General features: G+C 39.3%; 1 protein-coding gene across 1 annotated transcript in view; it reads right to left on the bottom strand.

The window, feature by feature from the left end:
• Window positions 1-23,017, bottom strand: part of LOC149819299 (protein CHROMATIN REMODELING 20-like) — a 141,503-nt gene that overhangs the window by 29,995 nt on the left and 88,491 nt on the right. The window contains exons 15-19 of the mRNA XM_089985505.1: window positions 7,316-7,463; window positions 5,464-5,613; window positions 5,312-5,367; window positions 4,934-5,234; window positions 4,533-4,668 (exon numbers count right to left, since the gene is read on the bottom strand). Of these exons, the coding sequence (XP_089841631.1) occupies window positions 4,533-4,668; window positions 4,934-5,234; window positions 5,312-5,367; window positions 5,464-5,613; window positions 7,316-7,463 (791 nt within the window). The remainder of the gene's footprint in view (window positions 1-4,532; window positions 4,669-4,933; window positions 5,235-5,311; window positions 5,368-5,463; window positions 5,614-7,315; window positions 7,464-23,017) is intronic.

The following is a 23,017-nucleotide window of genomic DNA, read 5'->3' on the forward strand; positions in this document are numbered from 1 at the left end:
ACTAGGCATAGCATGGGTAAAAGCATAGAGGAAGTTCTTGCCGTATCTAAACCCGACAATCATGTTAAAACATACAAACCACCTCATTTTGGTAAGCAAGGGAGTGGTGGAAGAAAAATGATTATATGTCACCATTGTTATGAGCCGGGACATATTAAACCCGTTTGCCCAAAGCTAAATGGGGCATTCAAGCCAAAGGTGGCTTCCGTTGAAGAATCCACCACCAAAGAAGATGACGGCAAGAACGGGGATCTCAAAGACACTCTTGGACAAATCTCCTTGGCTCTTCAACAAATCTTAAAGGTCACTTCTTCCACCTCCGGTGCCGCCATTGCCTCATCATCACCTCCCGGTACGTACTCTTGGATTTTAGATTCCGGAGCTTCTTTTCACATGACCCCTCATGAAAATGCATTAACCAATGTGCACACCAATTCAAAAATGTCTTGTGTCTCTACGGCCGATGGAACTTTTCTCAAAATAAATGGTGTTGGAACTCTTGATTCTAAAAATGTTCAAAATTTCCTTGTTCCAAAAGTTAGAATAGTTCCAAAATTAAATCTTAACCTCTTTTCCGTTTCTCAAATAGCCGACCATGGATGTGAAATATCTTTCTCATCCCAAGGGTGCTTTGTGCAGGATCTCCGGTCCGGGAAGCGGATTGGGCAAGGCCATAGGAAGGGAGACCTTTATTTTATGGATAATTTAATGCTTCCAAATACCTCATTTTGTACTTATGTCCAAGACAAAAATATTGAAACTTGGCATAAAAGGCTTGGACATCCAAGTTATTCTAAAATGTATCTTTTTCCTTTTGGACACAAGTTTTGTAAAGAAAAAGATATCAATTGCAAAGATTGCATTTTTGGCAAAATGAAGTCTACTCCTTTTCCTATTAGATCCTTTGTGACAACAAGACCTTTTGAATTGGTGCATTCCGATGTTTGGGGGCCATCTCCGGTTCTATCTAAAGGTGGTTATTCATATTATGTTACTTTTATTGATGATTATACTAGATATGTATGGATTTATTTTCTTAACTTTAAATCGGAAGTTTTAACTTCTTTAAAGAATTCCATGCAAAAATTCAAAATCAATTTCAAAGTCAAATATCCATTCTTAGATCCGATTCGGGTGGAGAATACTTATCAAATGATTTTCAAGCATATCTAAAACAACATGGCATTTGTCATCAAAAATCTTGCCCAAGAACTCCTCAACAAAACGGTCTAGCGGAAAGAAAACATAGGCATATTTTGGAAACCACTAGATCCTTACTCATTTCTAAAAATATTCCTAAAAATTTTTGGGCCGAAGCCGTGTTAACCTCCACCTATTTAATCAATAGGATGCCATCTTCAAAATTGAATAATATCTCTCCTTATGAAAAACTTTTTAATATGACACCCGACTACAATCGTCTTCGGATTTTTGGGTGTAAATGCTTTGTTCTTTTACATAAAAGAGATAAATTTTCACCTAAAGCAATAGAATGTGTATTTTTAGGATATGGTGAAAATCAAAAAGGCTATAGATGCTTTGATCATAAAAACAATAAGTTATTTGTCTCCAAAGATGTAACCTTTTTAGAAGATGAAAATGGATTTGACATATTGGAAAAATCAAATGAAATTGATTATATGTTTATCAATGATCTTTTAGAAGACTCAAATGATGACTCTTTGAGTCATCCGGAAATTTTAGAAAATACTCATGATTCTCATGATGATGATGTATCACCAACTAATGGTGACAATCTCCAAGTATACACTCGGCGTGAGGAAGCCCAACCTATTAGTGCTTTAGAAAAATTCTTGCGGCTTAATGAACCCCTAGAAGAAACCTCCCTTAGGCGTTCTTCTAGAGAATCAATTCCACCTAATAGGTTTGTCTCATATGAAACTCTTTCACCTAAATATAGAGCTTGTCTAATAGCCTTGCATTCTTACTATGAACCCTCCCATTATAATCAAGCAAAAAGTATACCTCATTGGGTTGAAGCAATGAAAGTTGAACTAGATGCTTTAAATAAAGCTAAAACTTGGGAAATAGTTCACCTTCCTCCAAATAAGAAAGCTATAGGATGTCGATGGGTCTACAAAGTCAAAACAAAAAGTGATGGTTCCCTAGAGCGCTATAAAGCTAGATTAGTTGCTAAGGGATACTCACAAGAATATGGCATCGATTATGAGGAGACTTTTGCTCCCGTGGCTCGCATGACAAGCGTTAGAACTTTAATTGCGGTAGCATCATCTAAGAAATGGCCTATATTCCAATTAGATGTTAAAAATGCCTTTCTTAATGGTCAGTTGAATGAAGAAGTATATATGGATCCTCCGCCGGGAATCAGTGTTAACCAAGGTCAAACCCTTCGGTTATTAAAAGCCTTATATGGTCTTAAACAAGCCCCTAAGGCTTGGTATGATAGATTTAGTGCTATCATGTTACAATTGGGATTTCGCTCATGTTATACTGACACTGCTCTTTTTGTTAAAAATGCAGGTAATAGTATCATCATCCTTCTGCTTTATGTTGATGATATGATCATCACTGGCAATGATGAAAGCGGTATTCTTAAAGTTAAAAATATGTTAAAACATAATTTTGATATGTCTGATCTGGGTTTTCTCAGGTACTTTCTTGGCATAGAAGTTGCATACTCTCCTCGAGGGTATATACTGTCACAGATGAAGCTTGCTGCAGACATATGTTCCAAATCTGGGATTTCAGATGATAAAAAGGTGGAGACTCCCGAGGTTATCAATGCTAAACTACGACTGGAGGATGGAGTTCTGCTGGACGATCCTACGCCCTACAGGCAACTCATAGGCTCCCTCACCTATCTGACTATCACCAGGCCCGATATTGCTCATGCTGTGCACTCTGCAAGCCAATTTCAGCATGCTCCTACATCTGTGCATATGAGTGTTGTGCTCCGGATCATTCGATATATTAAAAATACTTTGACTAAAGGGCTATTCCTATCCTCAATCTCTTCCTTAGATTTACTAGCTTATACTGATGCTGACTGGGGAGGAAACCCAAATGATCGAATCTCAACTACTGGCTTTTGTGTATTCCTAGGAGATTCGCTAATTGCTTGGAGGTGCAAGAAACAACAGAAAGTCTCATTGTCTTCTACTGAAGCAGAATACAGGGCTATGGCAACCACTACAATGGAGCTGGTGTGGCTTCGAAGTCTTCTTCAAGATATGGGAGTCGAAATTACCGGTGCTTCGAAGCTTTGTTGTGACAACAAAAGTGCTATCTACATTGCCAGCAACCACACTTTCCATGAGAGGACGAAACATATTGAAATGGATTGTCATTATGTACGTGATGAATATCTTCGTGGGACAGTAACATTGCCATATGTCACTTCAGAATATCAATTTGCTGATTTCTTCACCAAAGCCCTGCCTGCTCCTCGCTTCTTGTTCCTCCTTGGCAAACTTTCGGTCATTCCCCCGTAAAGTTTGAGGGGGGGTGTTAAAACATATGTAATAATACCATAATACCCGATAGGGGTATTATGGTCATTTCACAAAGTACCCCATAGGGGTACTTATTTTGTTTCTCGTATTTCACTATTTTTTATTTTTATTTTTATTTTTATTTTTGTATTTTTTGGATACCGAAAAGGGGCCCCACAATGGAGTCGTTGGGGCCCCCAACGGTCACATATGTGACCGTTGGGGGCTCCCAACGACTCTATTGGGAGCCCCTTTGGTCTCCTCTTCTTATAAATAGGGGGAACCCCCCATGTATGTTGTATTGCTCTTGAGAGCTCCTCTTCAATAATAGTGATATTATTTTTCATGTGTGTAGCCTTTTTATAAGGCCCTTTGTATATCCCTTAGTGGATTTTCTCTCTTGTGCTTGTTGCATTTGTCCGTGTGGGACATAGTGAATGCTTTAGCATTCTTGGTTTCTTCCGCTTATTTCATTACACAAGCAAGCCGTATTAGACCCTTAACACCTCACAAGTCACAACATTACACGAATTGTGTCCACATATTCACTTTGTTCATTTATTTTATCATTTTCTGTTTCTTCTTTTAATAGCATACCCAAGTTTTGTAGTTTTCTTGCACTTCAGAATGCTCTGAGGAGATCCATGCCATTGCATTGGACGCAAAGAATTTCCCAACAATGAGAACCAACATCATCATCAACAAGCACTGTCATTAGGACAAGAGCACTGTACTAGATTACGACCATGTATGTAAACAAACATGAGAAGAATCGTGAAGATACCATGAAATATCCAAATCTTAATCACAGCAGCAACGGAACCCCACTTTGAATTGAAGTATCCCAAAGGATGAAGACTCTACTAACATCGCCAGTTTGAATTGAAGTAGCCTAAAGGATGAAGACTCAGCTAACATTTTTTTCAGTAAGCTTTTTTCTTTTTTCCAGGAAGCAATACTCAATTAACGTTATAAAAACAAAAACACTTTTGAATTCCAAAAACATTCTTGTGTTCAAATGAAATAAAGAACATTTTAAGGGTTTTGGAGCCATCATACCTCCTACTGGGATTTCACAGTCTAAGTTATCATCGCTAGAATTGTCATCAACAAGAAAATTCTCAACTGCATCCTCACGTCTTTGGTTTTCCCTATACTCCTTGGTCATTTGCAATAGTCCTGGATGATTCCATACCTATCAAAACGGCAATTACATGTTAATATTTGCATCAATCATCCTGACAAATATCATCCACAGGATTTTTGGCAAATATCTTTTGAGATTTTCAAAAGATTTTTTTTGAGAAAATAATAGAAATTTTCAGTAAAATTAAAATGAAAACAACTTAAAATAAATAGATGTAATTAAAAGCATAATGAAAACAGAACATCATCAGCTAAAAGGGCATCAAAATCCTGCAAAACCCATCATATTAGAATTAATCTAGAAGAGAAGATACCCGAGCTAAAGCCTGATATCCACCAAAGAAGGAGCTTGTTCTAATTGCTTTTTCATTTGACACATTTGTGAAACCATGGAAATCCAAAAATCTTTTATACAGCTTTCTCTGCAATGGAGAAAGTTTGACAGAAATGACATAGACAGTTTTAGGGGGCAATTCCTTCTTAACCACTGTTGCATCCATTCTCTGGACAAATCCTTTTAATTGTTCATAGAGGATATGTGACCTTTGATTCATGATCTTCACATCTTCTAGAGTAGAATTAGTATGCTGTCCATTCTCAATAGGGTTTTGAAACCTGCATAAGGTGTACAAAATCAAGAACCAACTTTAAAAAAAATCATCAAAAATTGAATGATATTCTAAAACTCCTACCGATTTCTAAACTCATGGCTGCTGCCAAGGAACCCATCCCTCACGAAGTCAACCATCTGTTGCATATGCAAAATTGTGGCCATAACCAAACAGGCAGGCAAATGAACCAGAAAACAGTTGTATCTGGAAGTATGTAGAGCAAGAGGACTTACACAGTAATACTCCATCAAATTGTTTTGCAGTGGTGAACCAGTTAGTGCAATTCTTCGTTGGCATTTCACTTGCCTTAAAGCTTGGGTGATGTCAGCTCTTGTATTCTTAATCATGTGAGCCTCATCACAGACTAAGACATCAGACCCGTTCTGATGAATGTAATTAAAAGCACAAAAACACATGCAGCCATCAGGACAACACCATAAAGCCATATCGCAATCAAAACAATTAGAAAGATAACTAATTCACCACAACTGAACAATCACATTACATCTGAAAGAATAAACAAACATGTTATGATATTGTGAAGTGAATCCTCATTTGTACAATAGGCTTTTATGGGTCTCAAAGTCAATAGGTTCCTCAACAATCAAAATCATTTGGTTTATTTGGACACAGTAAGATGCCATAGGTTCTGCTGTTGATGTTTTGAAGATAAAAAAATGAGAATCAGAAAAATCATCTGCAACCAATTAGAATCACCAAATCCATCTAGCCCAGAAATCATTGCTAATCCATTTCTCTCATAAAGACTCACTGCCCAATATATACTAGACGCATGATTCTTTGATACTCCAATAATATTTTATTCTTCTAAAAAGTTACAAAAAGATAACATTGCTTAGGGCGTGTTTGACTCTCAGGACAAACGCTGCATGATGGTGTTTGTCCAGAACGTGTGGTCGCACACCTGGGGGTGCGACCAGCGTGTCCCTCCAAAAACCACTGCACAGGGCCGCTGTGTCCTGCGCAGCTTGTGTTCTCCGCACGTAATCAAACATGGAACACAGGCCGGGCAGGGACCAGTCAGTCCCCACCCAGGCACGTCCCGTGTATCAAACGACCCTTAATTTCAAAAGTCTGAATTCTTGCTTTCTCATGTGTGTTTATTCTGTTGATTGGATTCCGGACTAGCCCAACTCCAATAATGTAAATGAATGACGCAACCCTTCTCTTCTGAAAGTCTAAATTAGTATATTAAAGACACAAAGATGTGATCATCAGGATTTCACTACAAAAGCAATACAAAACAATGTGAACAAAGATAAGGCACAAAAAACTAAAGGCAGATAAAGACTAGATATGGGATGATAACCCGCTTGATAAAAAGTGATCCAAGAGGTCACCTCATCAGGGACAATTGATATAGGCCCAGATTTTATTGAATCATGTAGCTTGTTACGATGGCTCAAAATTCTTTAAGAATAAGGCTATTTTTATCTTCCCAGATTACCAACTGCATAAAATCTCCAACCAAAAAACTCTGCGCCATTTTTTTCTTTAATCTGCATCCATCTTCCCAAGATAAGTTCGCAACAGACACAATCACCGAGAAGGCATTCCTCCTATCCTATGTCACAGGGATTCGGCCAACAGGGTGCTGCACCCGCGTCGACGCGACGCGACTCGGGTGCGGCACCTGGTGCAGTTAAGCCGACCCTGGGTGTGGTCAGCGCACCCAGGGTCATAAATGTCCAAACCTGGACTTAAAAAAAATACTGTTAAAAATTAATGTAATTGCTGTTAACTGTTAAAATATATATATATATATACATATATAACCCTCCCGCACCCCTGCACCCATGTTTTTTTAAAGTGCCGCATCACCGCACCCGCACCCACACCTATGTGACATAGCTCCTACCCCAGTCAAGTAAATATTGTTTTCAAAAAACATCAAGACGAAGCATGGACCACAAATTTGTGTCTTCTTATATACTGATTATTGTTAGACTTATGGCATGACAAATGCAACTGTGAAAACATTGTTTCAACTCAAGCACAATATCTGCACATGAAGCTAGTAGAATCAATTGGAATTCACAGAATTATAGAACTCATAAAGCTCACCTGCAAGGCTTCACAGATCTCTCCAGCAATACTTTTATCCTTGACATGTTTTCCAAGAGATAAGTTCCGAAAAGCAGCATAACCAATTAGCAGGACACCACCTTTTTCCCTCCACTTTGCGAGCAACCTTGCTCGTTGCCAATTTTCTCTAAGCAAATACAAGGTAAACTAAAAATGAATCTGTCTTATTAGTATCATAAACTTACCAATGCCATAAAAGGCACCAGTATCATAACATTAATTTGAAATTGCAACAATCCACCACAGTAAATCGATAAGAAAATAAAGATGCACTGCCACATAACAGCTAAATGTAATAAGAAACATACATCAGAAGAAATAAAAGAGTAACCTTCTAAAATAAGAGCAAATAACAACAAATAATTATTCAAATTTTAGGAAAATATTAAAAAGCAAATCAATCATGTTGAAATGGTTTATTTTAAATGCCAAAGCAGTTATTCACTTCTTGAAACAAATATCCAATATCCAAATGCAATGGAACAATGAAGATTTACAACTATCAAGATGTTCCTAGGAAGGCAACATGGCAGACCCTAACAAAAGCAAGCACATACCCTGAGAGAGAGAGAGATTAATAAATCTGGCAAGGTTCTCAAGTAAACATGAATTTTCATAGTTGTGGACATAAATCAAGTATGAGATTAACATACTTGAAAAATATCCATACAAAACCCTCCAAAGTCCTTTATGTAAAATAAAGGGATGCATGACCTCAGTCTATGAATAATGAAAAAATACAGTTTCTCCACTTCAGTGCTTCCTCCACGTGCGGGCCTCTACCTTAGGTTCCATAATTCTCTCAAGTAATTCCATTACAGCTTTATTATTAGTATTGTTATTGAGAGATAATATTGGATCTGGGTTTTGAATCCGGAGACAATACCCAGATCCAATACAGGCTGATGTTACCCCTGGTTTGCTGTTACACTGGGTTTCCAGTTATGTATTTTATTGCTTTCTTATTATTTTCAGTATTGCCCATTGTGACTATTATTTTGTAAAGTATGTATTATGGGCAAATATGGAAAGCTGCCTTGTATATTGTTTTCTATATAATGTGAAAGATTTAGTATAGAAAACAATATACAACTACAAGGCAAATATGACGTTACCTCGGGTTTGCTGTTACACTGGGTTTCTCTAAAATTTTGAACAATTCCAAATTTCTAACTTCAAAAAGGCAAATAACGCCTTTCATTAGGATTAAACTCCGCCTGTGTAGTTATACACTGCCGGTCCCAAGCCCGGATAAAGGAGGAGGGTTGCGGTAGGCCTGTGACAGCCAGCATAAAAACTTTGTCATATCCTATAAAAATGAACCAATATGAGAATTTCGTTGGGGCGTTCCCTACTGAGCGACGCGCTGTACTCTCTAGGCCCGGAGGCAGTGATAAATGTGCAAGGGTTGCTAGGTCGTCGCCCAGAAGCGACGCATCACACCGGCGCCCAGGTGTGGTGTCAAATAGGCAAGGGTTCCCTCACTTTGTTGGACGGGTGGGGGTAAAGAAGTTAGTCCAAGACCATAAAATTAGGTTAGCCACTTGGAACATAGGGTCTTTAACTGGTAAGTTGGTAGAGTTAGTAGATGTTATGTGTAGGAGAAAGATTGATATTTTATGTCTTCAAGAGACCAAATGGGTAGGTGAGAAAGCTAAAGTGATAGAACCTTGGGGATATAAGATTTGGTATACAGGAATAAATAGGAATAGGAATGGAGTAGGGATTGTTATGAGTCGTCAGTTTATAGATAATGTAGTTGAGGTCCGTAGGAAGGGTGATAGAATTTTACTTATTAAATTAGTACTAGGTACGGATATTATTAATATTATTAGTGTTTATGCACCTCAAGTAGGTTTAGATGATTCCATTAAGCATCAATTTTGGGAAGATTTAGATGGAGTAGTACAAGAGACATCTTATGGAGAAAAGCTTTTCATCGGCGGTGACCTTAATGGACATGTAGGCATTAGTAGGGATGGATTTGAGAATATCCATGGAGGCTATGGTATAGGAGAAAGAAATGAAAGTGGAGAAAGGATTTTAGATTTTTGTTTGTCCTATGATATGATCTTAGCAAACACTTGGTTTAGGAAGAGGGAGTCTCACCTAGTAACATTTAAAAGTGGGGTTAATACGAGTCAGATAGATTTTTTCCTACTTAGAAAGAGAGATAGGGGTTGTTGCATCGATTGTAAGGTTATACCAGGAGAAAGTGTAGCTACACAACATAGAGTCTTAATTTTAGATCTTAGAATTAGACAATGCCGCAAAAGGGATAGACATAGGATAGATCCTAGAATTAAGTGGTGGGCACTGAAAGGAGCTAAACAAGGAATGTTTGTAGAGCAGGTAGTTAAGGAAGTTGAGTGGTGTCTCGAGGAGGATTCAGAATCAATGTGGAATAAGATAGCAGGTGGTATGAGAAAAGTAGCTAAGGAGGTATTGGGTGAGTCTAAAGGCGGTGCACCACTAGGTAAGGATACATCATAGTGGAACGAGGATGTCAAATTAGCTATTAAGGTTAAAAGAGAGTGTTATAGAAATCTAAGTAAGAGTCGTGATAATGAGAATTTGGAGAAGTATATGATAGCAAAGAAGGAAGCTAAAAAAGTTGTTCGAAACGCGAGGGCTAAGGTATATAAGGAGGTTTATGACAAGTTGGATACCAAAGAAGGCGAGAAGGATATTTATAGGCTTGCAAAGATGAGAGATAGGAAATCGAAGGATTTGGGTATGGTTAGATGTATCAAAGATGAAACGCAAAGGGTTTTAGTCAAAGATGAGGAGATTAAGGAGAGATGGAAAGATTATTTTGATAAGCTATTTAATGATAGTCATGCTCAAGATCTTGGAGACTTCTCCATTCCTTTTCATGAGATAAATCGTGACTTCATGCGCAAGATTCAAAAGAAAGAAATTGCAGAGGCTTTGAAGAAAATGAAATCAAGAAGGGCAGTTGGCCCAGATGGTATACCTATCGAGGCTTGGAAATGCTTGGGAGAGAAAGGTTTAGAATGGTTGACAAATCTTTTTAACTTGATTTGGCGAACAAATAAGATGCCTAATGAGTGGAGGAAGAGTACTTTGGTGCCTCTATATAAGAATAAGGGTGATATACAAGATTACACAAACTATCGTGGTATAAAACTCATGAGTCATACTATGAAACTTTGGGAGAGGGTGATTGAGTCTAGGTTGAGGAAGGTTGTCATGATATCGGAGAATCAATTTGGTTTTATGCCTGGAAGATCAACTATGGAAGCTATACATCTTCTTAGACAACTTATTGAAAGATATAGAGAGAGGAACAAAGATTTGCATATGGTTTTTATTGATTTAGAGAAGGCATACGATAGAGTACCTAGGGACGTTCTCTGGTGGACAATGATGAAGAAAGGTGTTTCTCTCAAGTACATTAGTATAATTAAAGATATGTATGAAGGAGTAGTAACCAATGTCCGCACTTGTGGAGGGGTGACAACCAATTTCCCGATAACGGTTGGGTTACATCAAGGATCTGCTTTAAGCCCTTTCCTATTTGCGATAGTGATGGATGAGCTTACGAGATCAATTCAAGAAAATGTACCGTGGTGTATGTTGTTTGCTGATGATATTGTTTTGATTGATGAGTCTAGAGCTGGGGTTAATGCTAAGTTAGAATTATGGAGACAGACATTGGAAGCTAGAGGTTTTAAGTTGAGTAAGAGTAAGACTGAATATATGGAATGTCGGTTTAGTAAGCAACGAAGTAGTGATGGGAGTGTAGTGAAGCTTGGTGAGCAAGATATACCGGTGAATGATTATTTCAAATATTTGGGATCCATCATTCAAAAGTATGGAGAAATTGATGGAGATGTAAATCATAGGATAAAGGTTGGGTGGATGAAATGGAAAAGTGCTACTGGAGTGCTGTGCGATCGTAGAATGCCATTGCGGTTGAAGGGAAAGTTTTATAGGACGACTATTAGACCCGCTTTACTATATGGTACGGAATGTTGGGCTGCCAAGAGACATCATATTCAAAAAATGAGTGTAGCTGAGATGCGGATGCTTAGATGGATGTGTGGAAATACAATAAAAGATAAGATTCGGAACGAAGAGATACGTAAGAAGGTAGGTGTTGCACCCATTGAAAATAAGATGCGAGAGAATCGTTTACGGGGGTTTGGACATATTCGGCGAAGGCCTAATGATGCTCCAGTTAGAAGGTTGGAGAAATGGGAAAATATATTAGTTAAAAGAGGTCGGGGTAGGCCTAGGAAGACTTGGATGGAGATGATAGGAAAGGATATGAATGCTTTGAACCTCACCGAGGACATGGCGTTGGATAGAAATGATTGGAGGAAAAGGATTCATGTGGAAGACCCAAAATGAATTTCTTTTTTGGTTCATATCGCTGACCCCAATTGTTTTGGGATGAAGGCGTAGTTGTTGTTGTTGTTGTTGTATTAGGAGTCAAGATCTATCTGGACATCTTGATGGGTTCATCATCCTTCCACCAGGGTATATTATCATAGATGAAAAGGAGTTGTAATTTCTTATGTTCATGTCAGAAATCCAGATTTTATTTCATGGAAGAAGCGGGATCAAACATTGGTCACCTACATCATCTTCACTTTGTCACAGGAGGTGCTCATTGTTGTGCTTGATGATTGCATTGTACTGCAACTCTAGACTAGATTAGTCCAAGCATATTCTCAAATTTCAGAATCTAGGGCAATGTTTTTTAAGAGGAAATTTCAGAATTTGAAGAAAGGTTCCATGTCAATCATGGAATATCTAAATAAGATGAAGAGCATCATTGATCAGTTTGCTATGGTTGGATATGAAGTATCGGATAAGGATATGATTCAGCAGGCTCTTAGCGGTCTTGGCCCTGAATATCACATCATCTCTACCACCTTACAGCACTCAGAATTTGGGGTGTCGTACCAATGTCGACACAGGTACTACTGGTACCGGACTTAGTGCGGGTACGCCCTGGGTCGGGTCCCACACTGATTTGGGTTGGGTCCAACCCAAACCTGACCCAAACAGCTCTCTCTCTTGTCCCCCCCACCCTGTGGTTTTCCCTCTCATTTCCCCTCCGAAAGAGAGGGAGGAGAGGGAAGAAGAAGGAATCGAGGGAGAAGGAGGAGGAGGAGAAAGAAAGGAAAAAGAAGAAACGAAAGAGGAGGAAGAAAGTGGTGGAGAGAGAGACAGGAGGAGGAAGGGAGGCATACCCGATTGCTTCTCCTCCTTATGTCGGTGCTGGAGAGAGAGAAAGAAAGGGTATATATAATATATATACAAGATAGATTGGGTCCAACTCGATACAAAGTCCAAACAAATTATATATATAGCTAGTCGTGTCCCCGTACCTACAATTGTTTAAATTGTTGTATCATACCCTACGTACCCACACTTGTACCCATGTGACATAGCTTCCTACGTTTGAGAATTTAAAGGCCAAACTATTACATTATGAAATGACTCTTTCTGTTGATCTTGATGCCTCTAATGGAACTTAGGAAGTTCTAGTCACTAGCATCTCACGAGGCCGTGGAAGAGGTGGATACTTTAGAAGAGGCAGGGAACGTAGTCGTGGGGGCAATCAAGGAGGTCGAGGTATGCCCACATCGAATGTTCCTCCTAACACTGTTGTCCAAAGGAGACGCCTTATTCCTACTTGCTTCATATGCAAGATATCATGTCATGTCAAAGCGAATTGTTGGTTCAAAGATGATCATAAATATAATCAAGGGGCAACACCGAAAAAGAATCAAGGCAAAAGCCAATTTGGAGGTCATAGTAGTGGAGGTCAACTCCCAATAAATAAACAATTGCTACTTGTTGGCTTCGCAGGACTCAATTTAAAGCAGAATGAGCAAGGGTGTGGTATCTTGATTTTGGAGCTGCTAATTACATCATAGGTGATGAGGGCAAGTTCTTAACTTTGGTTCCTTATCATGGTAAAGATAGTATTGTTACTATAGATGAGGTTCGTCACCCCATCACACATACCAAAAATGTGTCTATTCCTTTGTCTAAGTCTAGTTTTCTAAATCCATCTAATATCTTTTTTGTTCCCAACATCAAGAAGAATCTTATTTTTGTTTCTAAACTTTTTGATAATACCAATTCATGTGTGGTATTTACTTCGTCATATGTTTGTATCAAGGATCCTTACACGAAGAGGATATTCGTTGAAGGCAAAAGATCAGGAAATATGTATATCTTCAAAGTAGATCCGGCATCCAAATCAGCTAGTTTCGTTTTGAAGCATAGTCTAGAGTCACTTAATCCATCACTTTTGTTTAGTACTTTTGGATTAAATAAAGCCAATGTCCAGCACAGCCGTCTTGTTCATTGTAGTCGTGGTTTCATTGAAAGATTGATTTCTAATAAACTCAATCCCAAGTCTAGTTTAGAATGTGACTGCTAGTGTCATATGTCCAAGTTGTTTTATTGTGCTTATAATGGATAAACAAAAATATTTTTCCTAAAATCTAAGTGTGATGCATTTGCTACTTTTCATTGCTTAAAAGCTTACATTGAAACATATTTTCTTATAAAATGGTGCCACACCATATGAATCAAACACAAGGAGAGCATACTACATCTAGGACCACACACCTAATCAAAAAGTAGGTGTCTTTCTTGGTTGGTCATGTAATGAAACAGAAAAAATGTGTGCACAATAAAAGCAACTGAGTGCTACACAATAATAAGTGCACAAGTACAAGGCCACTAAGGCCAAACACAAGAGGCCACTTAAGGGCTAATACAAGAGCACAAGAGCATGCTAAATATATGTATGTATACATATATATTTCTATGGACATGTACACACACACATATATATACACACCTTAATGTGTATATATATACATGTTTTTTAGATTGTATTTTAGGATTTATTTTATGTGCTTTTTATTTTTATTTTTATTTTGTATTGTAAATGCCACTCAAGGGCATTTTTGGCATTGACTAGCTATCAGTTGGGCTAGGTCTAATGGCTAGCTAACTAGCCATTGGACCTTGCCATTAGCTAGCTGTTAGAAATAACTTAACATTCAGCTCTGCCTTTTTAGGCTCATCTTTCTGCACTTGTTTTGCACATTACATTACATGGTATCAGAGCCAATAGGCTCTTGATTCTTGGATCTTTAATTAGGTGCTTGTGTGAGATCATAGTGATCGAAGTTCGTGGTGATCGGCAGATCAGGTGCTTGTTGCCTTCTCTTCCTTCCACCCTCTTCTTCATGAGAGTGTGGTGATCAAGTGCTCATTGTTTTCCTTCTTTCTTTCACATTCTCCCTCTTTTTCTTATTATGTTTCTTCATCATGACCGAACAAGAGTCTAAGATTGGGATCTCTTTCAAATTAAATGGGTCGAACTACTTGACATGGGTGCCACAATAGAGAACCACTTCAAATGAAAGAAACTTTGGGGTTATGTTTGTGGCACGGTTCCTGAGCCGCAACTCAAGCTCACAAAAAAGGAGATTAAGTTAAAGTAATTGATGGAGAGGAAAGAGAGAAATCCATTCAAGATTATCAAGCTAAGATCGAATATTGGGAAAGTGAACATACTAAGATCTTGGCATGGTTCATGAACAATGTGAAGTTAAAAATTTGTGCAAATCTTGCTAAGTTGTCAAATTTGTGCACTCTGATGTATGGGGACCAGGGCAATCATTACTATGTTTTCTTCATTAATAACTTTTCTTGTTATACGTGGATATATTTTATCAAACATAAGCATGAAGTATTCAATATATTCACGAAATTCCATGTGTTAGTTAAAAATCAATTTCCTATGTCTATTCTGAATTTGTAGTGTGATGGTAGAAGCGAGTATTTTTCGAAGGAATTCATTACTTAATCTTGAAAATAATGGAAGCAACATAAGAGTATCTTGCCCTTACACCCTCAACAAAATGAACTAGTTAAAAGAAAGCATTGTTATATTGTTGAAAATACCCTAGTGATGTTACATGCCAGAAAAAACACTTTATGCCTTTGGACAGAGGTCTTTCATTAAGTTGTGCATGTTATAAATATGTTGCACATGAAGATTCTAAATTACAAGTCTCCCTATTATGCATTGTTAAAAAAGAAAAAGGGAATATCTTTTCAGTTTGGGTAGTAGTACGTAATTCATGGAAAATAGGAGTACTTTTGTAACTTATTATTAACTAATTCCTTTAAGAAGGGATTAGGGCCTAATGCTTAATAATGATTACTCTCTCTCTGTTATTGTTTTGCCAGGAACCCAGCCGACGTCAACATGGTATCAAAGCCACCCATCCTGGGTGACTAACATCGTCGACGACGACCTTGTTGCAGCCTCCACCTCTCGACGTCGTTGCGCAAAGACGTCTCTGCAGCAGCCTCCGCAGTCGCCTCTGTCTACAGGTGTCGACATTGCCGCGGCAGTTGTCGTTGTTGTTGCTTCTGCAACACTGCTGTTGTTGCGTGATGCTGACGAAACTGTTGTTGTTTCGTCTGCGACACGGGGTGGTGCTTTTGGGGTCGTTTCTGCCACTACTATCGTTGGGGTCGTTGATGCGTCTACTGTGACTGAACCATCGTGTGGAAGACAGATCTGTGTTGAGATCACCGTCGAGGCTTGATTGCAGCAGGTCGACAGGTGATGCAGCCAGGTCTGAATATGGTTGAAGTTGTAATTGTCGGAGCAGGTCTGCAACCTCCAGCATGATGCAGTCGTGAAGCTCGTGGAGTGTGGATCGTGGAGAAGACCAGATCGAGTGGGGATCTGGTGCAGAGAAGTTGTGGAATCAGTGTTGTGTGTCAGACGCTGATATGGAATCAGTTCTAACGTCAGATCCGGTGGTGGAACTATCGTGGTGGGGGCCTGGCCAATATCAGACTCGACAAGTCCCGGAAGTGATCTAACGTGTTTTTTTTGTCACAAATTAGATCTGGTCCGATCAGATCTAGGTCAACTCTGGTGGTTGTTTGAGACCAAGTCAAGATGTCTAAAGATGGTGATCAAAAAGGGGAGCTAAGTGGTGAATATAAAGCCTTTGTGAATCCCTTCTTGTATGGGTCCTCTGTCAAGCTAGATGACTCGAACTATGCGAGGTGGTCCCGGAGTTTTATGATGTCTGTTTCTGGTCATCGAAAAAAACATATTCTTTTAGAACCGGAACCACCCGATAAATCTGGGAAATACAGCACATGGGATGAAGATAACGACATCGTTATGTCGTGGATGATGAACAGCGTATTGCCTTATATCGTTGATGGTCTTATTTACTACACCACTGCTAAAGAGATGTGGGACAACCTTCAAGATACGTACTCTCACGAGACTAATGTAAGCCGCATCTTACAAGTCGAGTAGGAGATTTATCAACTGCAACAAGGAGATCAGACGCTGGCCCAATATTATGCTTCTGCCAAATCTGCATTTGAACGACTGAATGCACACAGGCCCCTATGTTGTACCACGCAGAAGTCCCACTAGGAGCAAACCATGGTTGCAAGATTTTTGACAGGAATATCATCTGAATTTGCGGTTGCCAAGGTTCAAATGTTGACAAGATCGGATGTTCCAACTCTTGCCGAAGCCTACAGCCGCCTAAATAGATTAGCCATCACTCTTTCGCAAACTCATTCTGATTCACAAACATCAGCGCTTGTAGTCACCCCTGGTCGAGGAAGAGAAAATTTCCTAAATTCGCGTAGCAGAGGTCGTGGCAGAGGTACAGGAGGTAGAGGTAGATTTCAATGCACCTATTGTGGCAAATTGGGACATCTTGAGGACAGGTGTTGGGATAAAAATGGTAGACCCCCTTCTTCTTCTCAGACACTAAATGTGTCCGAGGCTCAAATTGCGAAGCTTGACATGGAGATTCCCATTGGCTCCTCCAATGACTAGGTCACTCTTAGTCGTGCAGATTATGAAGAATTGATGTCTCACCGTCCCAGTTCGAACGCAGTTACTCCCATTGTTGATGTTGCTTACTCAAAAGGTGAAGGATTGAATCACCAAGGTGGTAGATGGATTATTGATTCAGGTGCCTCTAGACACCTATGTGGGTCTTCACAAAATTTTTCTAAGCTAGACCCCATGTGTGATCATCACAAGGTTGTCCTTGCTGATGGGAGTTTATCTCCTATTGTGGGACAAGGAAATGTTTCAATCTCTCTGTCACTTCAGCTGACAGATGTGCTTTATGCTCCTTCCTTTCCTCAAAATTTATTGTCAGTTAGTCGTATTGCAAAAGAGCACAATTATAGAGTGATTTTTTATCATTTGTGTTGTATGTTTCAGGATTTGCTAACGGGGAAGAGGATTGGTGGAGGCTATGAAGAAGGAGGTGTCTACTATCTTCATCAACTACTGGGAGTCGTGCATACCGTGTCTTAGTCATCCACCAGTTCTTATCAATGGCACCTTCGTCTTGGTCATGTGCCCTTAGGGGTGGCAATCGAGTCGGGTTGGCGGGTCAGCATACCTCAACACGAACCCAACCCGTTTATTAAACGGGTCGGCTGTGGCAAACATGAACCCGACCCATTTATTAAACGGTTAACCCGACACGATACGGTTAACTCGTTTAATAAACGGGTCAGGTCGGGTAAACGGGCGCGGGCAGGCGGGCAGGTCGGGGTCGGGTAAACGGGCGGGTTGGCGGGCAGGTCGGGGTCGGGTAAACGGCTTGGCGGGCGGGTTCGGGTAAACCCGCCCGCCTAACCCGTTTATTAAACGAGTCAGCCGAGTTGGCAGGTTGGCATACCCCTAACACGAACCCGACCCATTTAATAAATGGGTTAGGCGTGTCGACCCGTTAACGACACGAACCCGTTTAAGCCAAACCCGAACCCGCCTAAGAAGTGGGTTGGCGGGTCGTGTCAGATTTTGCCACCCCTATGTTCCGTTGCCAAAACTTCATAGAATTCTTCCTCAAATTTCACCTTCTACCTCATTCCAATATGAAGCCTGCCAGCTGGGTAAACACCACAGGAGTTCATTTTCTTCAAGTCAGAATCCATCCAGTCAACGATTATTTGAGCTTCTTCACGTTGATGTGTGGGGACCTAGTAGAGTTCCCAGTAGGTCCCAGGATCGTTATTATTTAGTCATTGTCGATGATTTTTCCATATTATCATGGGTATTTTTAATAAAAGATAGATCAGAAGTTCCTTCCATTCTTATGTCTCTCATTATTGAAATAAACACTCAGTTTGATTCTCTTGTCAAGATCATTCGCACTGACAATGCTATCGAGTTTAAAACCAATGAGTTACTATTGTTTTATAAGAATCGTGGCATTCGACCTCAAACGACTTGTGCCCATACCTCCCAACAAAATGGGGTAGCTGAAAGTAAGCATAGACACCTTCTAGATGTTGCTCGCAGACTTATGTTACAATCATGTATGCCTCCATATTGGGGAGATGTCATTCTTACAGCTTGCTACCTTATCAATCGCATGCCGTCATCCTCATTGGGAGAACAAATTCCTGTGAAAATCCTATATCCCAATGCACCTCTTTTCTCGATCTCTCCCAAGGTGTTTGGGTGTGTTTGTTTTGTTCATAAACTAGGGCCTCATCGAGACAAACTATCGGCTCAATCCATAAAGTATTTTTGTGGGTTATCCAAAAATCAAAAAGGGTAGCGGTGTTATGATCCCGTCACTCGTAGAGAGTATGTCAGTGCAGATGTATCTTTCTTTGAGTCCATTCCTTTTTTTTTCAAGTACTGCCTCCAGATTACTAAGTGATCAGGGTGATGCTATGCCATTACCTATACCCCCTCTTCCTTTGGAGTCAATTCCTACAAGCTTTCCTACCTCTCACACTCAGTCACGGTATCATGATCCCCCTATGGTATATGCTCGTAGATCTCCTATGGAATCAGAACCTACACTACCTTCTTCCTCAAAAGTAAGTCCTTCAGCCACGACTGAAGCTTCTATTGTGGATGATAATTTGCCAATCGTTATCAGGAAAGATAAAAGACAATGCACCTTACATCCCATTTCTAAGTTTGTTACAGATGCGAGACTTGGGAGTCACATGAAGGAGTTCATCATATCTCTATCTGTTGAATCTCTACCACTGAATCACCATCAGGTAGTCTTAGACTCCAAATGGAAGGTTGCTATGCAATATGAGATGGATGCCTTAGTTTCACGGAATACCTGGGAATTGGTTACTCCACCTGTTGACGCAGATATTGTTGGGTGTAAGTGGGTCTACACCATTAAGTATAAATTCGGATGGCACAATTGAACGGTACAAATCCAGATTGGTGGCAAAAGGGTACACACAGACGTATGGGGTAGACTTCTTTGAAACCTTTTCTCCTGTGGCACGTCTTGGCACTATTCAGCTAGTCATATCAGTGGTTATCCATAATGGATAGAGCCTATGCCAGTTGGATGTGAAGAACGCCTTTTTGTATGATGATTTGTCTGAGACTGTGTATATGCAGCAACCTCTGGGTTTCGAGGTTCAGGGTGAGTGTTACCAGGTGTGCAAGTTAAAGAAAGTGATATATGGTTTAAAGCAAAGTCCACGTGCGTGGTTTCAGAAGCTGTTTGAGAGTGTGTCTGCATTTGATTTTAACAGGTCGGCATCAGACCACTCATTATTTGTTAAGAAAACTCTGGGGGTTGAGGTTATGGTTGTGTACGTGGATGATATTATACTCACAGAAAGCAATAACAAGGATGTCTCATATACCAAAGCTCATCTACAGAAGCACTTCGTTACCAAAGATCTTGGTCCTCTTAGATACTTCTTGGGTATAGAGGTGGCTAGAAACCGTGAAGGGTTAGTCCTATCACAGAGGAAGTATGTACTTGATTTGTTACGGGAAACAGGAATGTTAAGAGCCAAACCTGCCAACATTCCAATGGATCCTAAACTTCACATGTTTGAAGAAGCAGAACCAGTAGAAGTTTGAGGTCTCTGGTTGGTAAACTCTTGTATATTACAGTGACAAGACCAGATATTTCCCTAGCTGTGAGCAAGATTAGCCAGTTCATGGATAAACCAACCCAAGTACATTGGCAAGCTACAATGATGATTCTCAGGTACTTGAAGTCTTCTCCAGGTAAAGGACTGTAATGAGATATTGCAGAAATATAAAGAGTGCATACAAGCACTTACAACAATGAATAAAAGAGACAATATCACAAGTCCACAAAGGGACAATACAAGCACAAGCCTTTAAGAAGGCAACAATATAAAAAGCCTTTTATTGAGAAGAGAGAAAGCTCTCAAGAATAAAAAATATACAAGGGGATCACCCCTATTTATACACAAGGGAGAGGAGAGAAAGAGAGGCAAAAAGCCTCAAAAGGAGAGCCCAAAAGGGGGCTCCCATGGAGTCGTTGGGAGCCCCCAACGGTCACATTTGTGACCGTTGGGGGCTCCAACGACTCTATGGTTGGAGCCTCTTTTGGCCTTTAAAAAATATAAAAAAGAAATTAAAAAAATAAGAAAAGAAAAATACATTTAAACAAAAAACTGAAAATAGTTGTTTTCTAAAACAACTATGTGAAATTACAAAAATACCCCTATCGGGTATTCATGTAATAAACAATATATATATATATATATATATATATATTAGATACATTTTAACACCCCCCCCCTCAAACTTTACGGGGAGATGACGGAAAGTTTGCCAAGAAGAAACATGAAGCGAGGAGCCGGAAGAGCTTTAGTGAAGAAGTCCGCCAACTGATATTCTGAAGTGACATATGGCAGAGCAATAGTTCCTCGTAAGAATTCGTCACGAACATAGTGGCAATCCATTTCGATATGTTTTGTACGCTCATGAAAAATATGATTGCTCGCAATATAGATGACCCTCTTGTTGTCGCAACATAGCTTTGAGGCTTCGGTAATATCAACTCCCATGTCTTTAAGCAAACTGCGAAGCCATACAAGTTCCATGGTCGTGGTTGCCATAGCCCGGTACTCAGCTTCAGTAGATGATAGTGAAACTTTCTGCTGCTTCATGCATCGCCAGGCAATCAAAGAGTCCCCTAAAAAGACACAAAAACCAATAGTTGAGACTCGATCATTTGGATTACCTCCCCAATCTGCATCAGTATAAGCAAGAAGATTCAAGGAATAAGAGGAGGATAGAAATAGCCCTTTATTGATGGTATTCCGAATGTAGCTGATGATTCGGAGAACAGCACTCATATGCACAGTTGTAGCAGCATGCTGAAATTGGCTAACTGAGTGAACCGCATGAGTGATATCTGGTCTCATGATGGTTAAATAGGTAAGAGACCCAATGAGTTGTCTGTAAGGTGTGGGATCTTCTAGAAGAACCCCATCCTCCAACCGCAATTTGGCATTAATATCCTCGGGAGTCTCTACTTTCTTATCATCAGAAATCTCAGACTTAGAACATATATCTGCAGCAAGCTTCATCTGTGACAAAATATATCCTCTAGGAGAATATGCAACCTCAATTCCAAGAAAATATCTGAGAAAACCTAAGTCAGACATATCAAAATTATCTTTTAACATATTTTTAACATTAATAATACTACTTTGATCATTCCCAGTGATAATCATATCATCAACATAAAGCAACAAAATTACGATACTAGAACCTGCATTTTTAACAAAAAGAGCAGTGTCAGTATAACAAGAATGAAATCCTAATTTTATCATGATATCACTAAAACGATCATACCAAGCCTTAGGAGCTTGTTTAAGACCATATAATGCCTTTAAAAGCCGAAGTGTTTCACCTTGCTTAATATTTATTCCGGGTGGTGGATCCATATAAACTTCTTCACTTAAACTTCCATTTAAAAAAGCATTTTTTACGTCAAGTTGATAAATAGGCCATTTTTTGGTTGATGCGACAGCTATTAAGGTTCTGACACTTGTCATACGAGCTACGGGGGCGAATGTTTCTTCGTAATCAATACCATATTCTTGGGAGTATCCCTTAGCAACCAATCTTGCTTTATATCGTTCCAAAGAGCCATCGCTTTTAGTTTTAACTTTGAAGACCCAACGACAACCAATAGGTTTTTTGTGTGAGGGTAGATCAACTACTTCCCAAGTATTGGCCTTTTTTAAAGCATTTAGTTCAACTTGCATTGCTTCAACCCAATGAGGTATAGATTTAGCTTGATTATAGTGAGTTGGTTCAAAATAAGAGTGTAGAGTTATCAAACATGCCCGATAGTTGGGAGTTAAAGAGTCATAGGAGACAAACCTATTTGGGGGTATTGATATTCTAGAAGAATGCCTAACTTGTGGTTCCTCAATTGATTCGAAAATTTGAGAGTATTTTTCGAGGGCACTAATAGGTTTTTCTTGATTTCTTCTTGAGTAAACATTTATATTGGTATAACTATCATGAACATTTATATTTGAATCACTATCATTTGAGAGTGTTATGTCAAGAGGGGATACCTCCCGAGTATCGTCTATGTTTTCAAGAAAATCTTCTTGTATGTCATCAATAAGATCATATAAGAATATATAATCAATTTCATTTGTTTCTTCTATTTTATCAAAACCGTTTTCTTCTTCTAGAAATGTTACATCTTTTGAAACATATAGTTCATCATTCTTAAAATCATAACATCTATACCCTTTTTTTATTTTCACCATATCCTAAAAAAACACATTCAATTGCTTTTGGAGATAACTTATCCCTTTTATGTAGTAGGA

This window comes from Nuphar pumila, chromosome 13 (genome assembly GCF_984573655.1).
Source record: "Nuphar pumila chromosome 13, dmNupPumi1.hap1.1, whole genome shotgun sequence".
NCBI classification, from domain to species: Eukaryota; Viridiplantae; Streptophyta; class Magnoliopsida; order Nymphaeales; family Nymphaeaceae; genus Nuphar; species Nuphar pumila.